Source organism: Micromesistius poutassou (genome assembly GCF_964030765.1).
Source record: "Micromesistius poutassou genome assembly, contig: SUPER_1_unloc_1, whole genome shotgun sequence".
In the NCBI taxonomy this organism is placed as follows: domain Eukaryota; kingdom Metazoa; phylum Chordata; class Actinopteri; order Gadiformes; family Gadidae; genus Micromesistius; species Micromesistius poutassou.
This window is the reverse complement of record NW_028180643.1, coordinates 411,089-419,327: the sequence shown is the minus strand read 5'-3', so window position 1 is coordinate 419,327 and position 8,239 is coordinate 411,089. Positions and strand designations below refer to the sequence as shown.

The 8,239-nt window shown below is 44.1% G+C and overlaps 1 protein-coding gene across 1 annotated transcript; it reads right to left on the bottom strand.

The window, feature by feature from the left end:
* Positions 1 to 1,027: 1,027 nt before the first annotated feature.
* LOC311338038 (uncharacterized protein) lies at positions 1,028 to 4,528 on the bottom strand (the record flags this gene model as incomplete). The annotated part of the gene is given in 11 exon segments (XM_084488955.1): positions 1,028 to 1,053; positions 1,136 to 1,421; positions 1,661 to 1,782; positions 1,880 to 2,054; positions 2,160 to 2,206; positions 2,209 to 2,482; positions 2,890 to 2,983; positions 3,110 to 3,246; positions 3,542 to 3,699; positions 4,173 to 4,319; positions 4,444 to 4,528. Coding segments are annotated over 11 exon segments (1,551 nt in total).
* Positions 4,529 to 8,239: the final 3,711 nt, after the last annotated feature.

The following is an 8,239-nucleotide window of genomic DNA, read 5'->3' as shown; positions in this document are numbered from 1 at the left end:
CTCTCAAGTGTTTTGATGTCATTAATCAGTGGCTCTAGAATAGGATTAAAGCCATATTTTTTCAAATCTTCAGTGTGAAACAATGCAACCAAATGAATATTCATCAAGGCAGAGTTGAACTTTGGTGGCAGATTTCTGAGCACAAAATACAGAGCACCTATTTTGTGAACACCACGTTTGGAACCCAGTGGGTTAGCGGTCTCAAAGTCATCATAGAACAACTGAATTTGTAAAGAATTCTTGTGCTTAGAGAACAACGGATGTGTCTTAGAATAACTACCATCACAAAAGTCTTCGTATCTGTCAGGTCTTGATATACAAGTTTCCCCAAGCAGTTTACAAATATCAGCATTTCGACACATGAATTTTATCGTTTCCAAAATCGGTATGTAAACAAACGTATCGTTCACTGGGACTTGATCATAAGTACCTGTTTGTTTATTTCGCCTTGTATCAAATCGAATTCCTAGAAATTTTTCGACTGGCTCCACAACACCCCATTTCTTGTTGAAATAATTCAATCGTTTACTTTCAGTATTGAAGTTAATAAATGGGTTTTCAAAAGTCTCCAGATCTTTTTCCAATGTAACTCTTACAGGATTATCTTTAGGCACAGCAGACAGTACTTGCTGCTTAACCTGAGAGTGCAGTCCACTAGCAAGTTCTTCCAAATCACCAACAACTGATGAAACAACACTATTTGCTATGCCACTTCCTTGTAGTTTAGCAATAATTGAAGCACAAATATTTTCTGTGTTCTCTTTGTTTCTTTGACCTGATCCATTGTCCTCAACACACTCAGACTCTGGGTTCTGCGTGCCACTTGTTCCAGCAACTTCTGAGTTATCTTGGAGCATGTGGAAATTAGTTTGAAATGACTCTGGAATTGCTGCATCTCCACTTTGACTAGAATCCTTCTCATGAGAACTAATTAAATGTTTTTTGAAACCTGAATGTTGAAAACTGGCGCCTACAACGATCTTGTGCACAAACTAACTTAAACCTGGTGCTAGGATAAAAACTATGATCAAGTCTTAGATGAGAGATCAAGGACTGGCAGGGATCATGCACAGCCTGACAAATGAAACACTTAAACATTTCAGGGCTTCAGTTGAAGACTTAACACGAAACTCACGAACTCTGGGAGACTCATTTGTTGTTGCTACATCAATATTGTAGACTGTTGTTTGCACGAAGGTGAAGAGCTGGCCTAGGTACTCATCGTATGACAGGTTGAACACGTAGTGGGATTTAAACAGTTCATCAAACGCACCCAACGAGCTAGTGGCTTGGCAGGGGATGAGCTGTTTGTCCACAACAATGTAGAAAGTGTCAATCCTGTTCCTGGTTCGACCAACAGCAAGGATGTATGGTTGTCTGCCATCTCTTCCACGAAGGTGTTCATCCAAGCTGCAGCATGACTGAAAACAGAAAGATAACTTCAACACCTTACACTGTAAAGTTTTCAACTGCTCACTTGGATCTGTACACCAGAAAAGTTGGGTTATTAACAAGCCATGACAAAGTGTGTGTGTCAGTGTCAATGTGAAGACATTCAGTCTAGTCCTTTTGTTTGACTGTGCCTTTCCAAGTCATTTCAAATCGAGTTAATACATATGAAATACCAGCAACTGGATAAAAAAAAAAAAGACATGCGTACCTTGTGGAAGTGCAACATTTTGTCCACTGCATCACTGGGGCTTATCTTGGTCCTTTTCCGTCCAGCTGTGGGTGGTAGGAGATGGAGAAGGAGCAGCAGAGAAGCCATGTCACTGTCCCAGGCTATCAGGAGGTAAATTAGGTGAAACAAAACATTAGTATCAAGTTAGAATGCACAAATAAAAATAAAATAAAAATAAAATCATGTCAATTAGCTTACTGGTGTCATCGTTCTCTGTCAGTTTCTCAGCAGCTTTTAGAAGTCGGCACACCTCAGCTGACTGAGTCAGGTGTTTGGCCTCATTGATAACCTTGGGCCTGAAAGTTGTGTCCCACTTCTCAAGCATTTTGGAGGCTGTTTCAGCTCCAAACAGCAGAAGGAAGTCTTGATTCAGCTGTTGATCATATAAGCACATACACAAAATTCAAAAAGGTTAGAGTATTGTACTTACATTCAAGCAAAAAACCATAAGTGTAAATAAATGAAATGGACAACTCACCAGCCCTTTAACATCTAAAAAACGTGGAAATGTTTTAAAGACATCTGTGGGTCATGCACTAGGTCTTGGCGATATTGAAAAGTCATCTTCATCTTCTGAAACACACTTGCTTCATCCTGAGAGTGAATGAGAAATGATATGGCTTCCCTGCTGGCATCTCCATCAAGTTGCTCAGGCAAAGTGGCTGCCAGTCTTCTGCGCTTTGGTCCTTGTGCTTGAGCCACTGTAGCTGTCTTGGCTGGTCGTTTTACTGTATTCCTGGACATAGTCTTAAGGCGCCATGCTAAATATCCAGAGCCTTTCTCCGCATCATAGAAGTGCTCCTGTTAAGATATTTATAAATCATTACAAAAGTCTTATCATTTATTGATTTTACAAAAAGAAAAGTAGTACAGTATTAACAGTAACAGTATTAATAAAAGGATAATCACTTTAAAGTAGGTTTGCCATTTTCTAATTCATGTGTCCTATTGACTGAACTCATTCCGATTGCAAGACAGAGCAGAGTGGAACTTTGTAGCAATAGTTGAAAGTGTAACTCTTGTTTAAACTATTAAGACTTAGGTGGTGTCAATCATTTTTTACAAATACCAGAAGTTAATGTCAACACTATTTTGATAAACTGTCATCAGCAATCATTTGAATTAAAATCCCAAAACCACTGTCAGTAAAACCGGTGTGTTTTCTGGAAGTAATCTTTTTTTTTTAACACATACAACACACAACTTACATAGCCCTTTGGGGAAAAGGGATCCTTTAGTAAAGGGAAGAGTGTTATAATTCCCAGGGCATACTTCTCCTTATGTTTACGGGAAGGCATCCTCCTTTAGAAACAACATTCCAAATCAGTCACCTACTTGCTATGTTACTTCAATGCAATGCATTTTGAAAATCCATTATAATCTTTCTTAATATAATTTTTACAATCTAACAATTCACTTTGCACTCACCCATGGCTCTCAGTCATATGGCTAGCCAATATGTTGACAAGCTGTCTCCGGGTGCGGTGAGTGAGTGACTTTTCTGCCTTGTACTCTTCGATGACATCCTCACCCCCAGGTTTGCAAAGCAAGGCATTTTTTACCATCTATTCATGTGAGATAAAACAAAGTTTTCAGTGTACAAATCAGTCTTTCAGGATATCATTTTAACAATATACCACAAAATTAAGAGTAAAAGTTAAAATCACTGGATCAGAGGGTTTCTTACACAAAAATGGATCAGCAATTTCAGCAAAAAAAAAAAATCTTGTTTCTTATCTAAGCACAGAGCTATTAGCAAAACCTAATCATTCTAAATGTCACAAATACTCTGATGAGAAACTGATTTAGTATGACACTTGATGATCAACAATGTAAATTACATCTGCTGCCCTTCAGTACCTCTTTTGCAGCCTCTGACTCAGAAACCTCTCTGGTTGGCCTGGGTATGACTTGGCTGGATGTACGTCTGCCTATGGGAGTATATTCTATTCGACTGGAGTGGTCATTGTCACTTGAAGAAAGTGATGTGTTGGTATCCGTGAGGGATGTGGAATGATCTAAAGGAGAAAAGTCTAAAAGAAATAACATAACTGTGACATGCCTGAAATCTAGCATTCGGTGGTTTCCCAGACACTGGTCAAACAAAGCTGTTTTTGCAATTAGATACAGATCTTTCTATTAAATATAATTTTTGATAATCTACTTTGTTGTAGTAGTCAAGGCAGATACATGACATCTCAACTGATATTTGTGAAGCAGAAAAACCTTGAACATTGATTACAACTGATTTTATACTGTATACCTTCCTCTGAAATTCCATCTTGTGTTGTTGGACTTGGACCAGGATCAATCTGTATCTCAAGAATGATGTCTTGCTCCGGTGTCTGAGCTGGGTAGTAAGGGTTAATAGATTTCATGTGATCAGAATCAAGTTATGTAGTAACTACATAACTATTAAAATATGAGATGAAGAAAATAATAGTTAGATTATAAAGCATTATTGATTTATGGATAACAGAAATGTACCTACCTGCATCAGGAATTCTGTCACGTACTGTCAGGCATAAATCCGGACTGGCCTCTATCAGTTCAGAAAAGATGTCTTCCTCGACTACTGTGTTGGTTTCATCAAAAGCATCAAGTTCGGTAGCATCAGGAAGCCCAAACTTGTATTTGACTGTAAGATAACCATGAAAACAGATCTAAAATTGATACCCAAATTGAAAACCAAAATAGCCATCCTAAATACATAAATCCTTGTGTGTATTTGTTATGAAGGTAACTTTAAGATGGCCACTCACCTTGAGCAATGAAATCCAAAAAGGTGAACCCTGACAGTAATCGGATGTACTTCTTGGTATTCTGGTACTTCACCTTGAGCAACATTGCCACATCTAGACTGCACCTTGTAGAATGAGTGGAGAAATGTGGCTGTTAAACAGACTTCATCAGGTTTTAATTTTTGAGACTGAGATGAGCGTAGTCCCTGTGGGAAATTGATGCAACAAACAGTAATCAAGCAAAACAAACTTTGTCTCTTGTGAAGTGTAAAATGTTTTAACATCCAAAATGGAGCAGGGCATTTGTCAAGATGTCTGCTGTGACTCAATTATTTACTGATTTATTTGAGAGTCACCACATCGCATCATCTTTACATTGACTATGTAGCTTAAACAAGAGGGCTCTTGGAAAAGAACAGAGCCCTTAAATCCGACTCCCTTCAAAGAGCTCATCTCATCTGCCTGGTGCATGTGCCTTGCCTTGCCTGACTCAAATGGTATATTTTCAGTGAGTGTGAACACAAATAATAATGTGTAACTTAGTTGTGTGTTTGTGTTGAGTGATAGCCGAGTGAGTGATGTCGGCCTGATTAAACAAAACCACGACGACGCCACCACCCCTCCCCCACATTGTTGCGCAGTTTTACGTTTGATAAAACACTCACCTTAACGTTAGTTAATCGACCTCAAGTCACCTTAACACATTTAAAAACATTTATTTTAGCTTAGCACTTGGTATTTGGCCGGATAAATAAGTTACCACTGGATAACGTGTCATGAATTTAATTAACAGCCTGGTTCAACCAGTTTCAATGACAATTCAGTTGCTTTACACCCCATGATATGTTATTATCACGACTTCATACAGCCATTACCATCCTGTAGACGTAAATATATTCGGTTCTTACCTTTTTTAAGCCATAATCCACACAATCCACACAAGTTTTTTCTTTTCTGTCTTCTCCGTTCTCCAACCGACGTCGAGTGAAAAAGGCGCGCTGCGCACGTCCAAACCGGATGTTGTGATCAACTCCGCCGGGAGTGAACTTAACTCAGTCACAGGTGTAAACAATTAACTCGCCTAATTGACAACGCTCGCAGAGCTTTTTTATCACCACAAGTGTTAAAACAACACCAAAATCAACACCCACCAACTCAAAATTATTAACACTGAAAAAAACAACACTACAGATTTTGCTGTGTAGCGGCCGTGTTTGGGTTAGCCTCACGGTGGCTAGCGGCCGTGTTTGGGTTAGCCTCACGGTGGCTAGCGACCGTGTTTGGGTTAGCCTCACGGTGGTTAGCGGCCGTGTTTGGGTTAGCCTCGCGGCGCGGTGGCTAGCGGCCGTGTTTGGGTTAGCCTCGCGGCGTGGTGGCTAGCGGCCGTGCTTGGGTTAGCTTTGTGGCGAGGTGGCTAGCGCCCGTGTTTGGGTTAGCCTTGCGGTGGCTAGCGGCCGTGTTCGGGTTAGCCTCGCGGTGCGGTGGCTAGCGGCTGTGTTTGGGTTAGCCTCGCGGTGGCTAGCGGCCATGTTCGGGTTAGCTTGGCTGCGAGGTGGCTAGCGGCCGTGTTTGGGTTAGCCTCGCGGTGGCTAGCGGCCGTGTTTGGGTTAGCCTCGCAGTGGCTAGCGGCCGTGTTCAGGTTAGCCTTGCGGTGGCTAGCGGCCGTGTTTGGGTTAGCCTCACGGTGGCTAGCGGCCGTGTTTAGGTTAGCCTTGCGGTGGCTAGCGGCCGTGTTCGGGTTAGCCTCACGGTGCGGTGGCTAGCGGCTGTGTTTGGGTTAGCCTTGCGGTGCCATGTTCGGGTTAGCTTGGCTGCGAGGTGGCTAGCGGCCGTGTTTGGGTTAGCCTCGCAGTGGCTAGCGGCCGTGTTTGGGTTAGCCTCGCAGTGGCTAGCGGCCGTGTTCAGGTTAGCCTTGTGGTGGCTAGCGGCCGTGTTTGGGTTAGCCTCGCGGCGCGGTGGCTAGCGGCCGTGTTTGGGTTAGCCTCGCGGCGTGGTGGCTAGCGGCCGTGCTTGGGTTAGCTTTGTGGCGAGGTGGCTAGCGGCCGTGTTTGGGTTAGCCTTGCGGTGGCTAGCGGCCGTGTTCGGGTTAGCCTCGCGGTGCGGTGGCTAGCGGCTGTGTTTGGGTTAGCCTCGCGGTGGCTAGCGGCCATGTTCGGGTTAGCTTGGCTGCGAGGTGGCTAGCGGCCGTGTTTGGGTTAGCCTCGCGGTGGCTAGCGGCCGTGTTTGGGTTAGCCTCGCAGTGGCTAGCGGCCGTGTTCAGGTTAGCCTTGCGGTGGCTAGCGGCCGTGTTTGGGTTAGCCTCGCGGCGCGGTGGCTAGCGGCCGTGTTTGGGTTAGCCTCGCGGCGTGGTGGCTAGCGGCCGTGCTTGGATTAGCTTTGTGGCGAGGTGGCTAGCGGCCGTGTTTGGGTTAGCCTTGCGGTGGCTAGCGGCCGTGTTCGGGTTAGCCTCGCGGTGCGGTGGCTAGCGGCTGTGTTTGGGTTAGCCTCGCGGTGGCTAGCGGCCGTGTTTGGGTTAGCCTCGCAGTGGCTAGCGGCCGTGTTCAGGTTAGCCTTGCGGTGGCTAGCGGCCGTGTTTGGGTTAGCCTCACGGTGGCTAGCGGCCGTGTTTGGGTTAGCCTCACGGTGGCTAGCGGCCGTGTTTGGGTTAGCCTTGCAGTGGCTAGCGGCCGTGTTCGGGTTAGCCTCACGGTGCGGTGGCTAGCGGCTGTGTTTGGGTTAGCCTTGCGGTGCCATGTTCGGGTTAGCTTGGCTGAGAGGTGGCTAGCGGCCGTGTTTGGGTTAGCCTTGCGGTGGCTAGCGGCCGTGTTTGGGTTAGCCTCACACCGAGAGCCCTTAGAGCCGATAGCAGAACGGATGCGCTCCCAGCCACAGTGGCTGTGCATGCGCACGCATCCGGCACCGACAATCCAAAAACCCAGTTGGAACTAGATGGAAAAAGTGTGTAGTTCAAAACGTGATGCAGCTTTTACTTCTTCATGACCTACAGAGTTTGTTATGTACGATCATTCAAAAAACCCACGTTATCTCACATAGACATTTGACCGAGGGAACTGGAGCCTCGGAGGCGGAACTTATTCTTCAGAGGTCCATTTAAACTCGCTTTGATTGGAGATGCGTCGGACACACACACACACACACAAACATAAAACTGCATGTGTTAAATATGTTACTAGGCCTATATATATATACACCTATGTAATTGTTTTATATATATTTACATTTTCATCGTACTTCAACGTAACCAGAGTTTACCACCGGCCACTAGGGGATAGTATTGGATTACAGACCGCTTCCGGAGTTAGGAGTCGACCGTATTGTGTTTGCCAGCATTACAGACGTTCCTGTTACAGAGCATATTAAGCTGTTAACATCATTCATGTAAGTCATTCTTGATTACTATAGTTGGTCAAGTTCCTGAATATATTTATGATAGACATGTGCTTGTAGGAATTACTGGTTGTAGCTTATGTTGTTATTTTGTATTGCTGCAGGGCTTCTTCATCTTTGTCATTAAATAAGAACTTTGACATCGAGGAGTGTATTTCTTCAGTAACTATTTGTGAAGTGTGTTGATTGACAGTCAATTCTAACCAATGGTAACCAATGGCATCGGAGCTGTTTTAAATAATTGATTATGCAATAAAAATTTGCACGAGGTGTAGCGTACAAGAATCTCTCTCTCTCTCTCTCTCTCTCTCTCTCTCTCTCTCTCTCTCTCTCTCTCTCTCTCTCTCTCTCTCTCTCTCTCTCCTTTAAGAAGCGGCCTGTGAAGCCCTTCAGATCTGTGGTCGAGGGCGTTCTAAACTAATTGACCTGA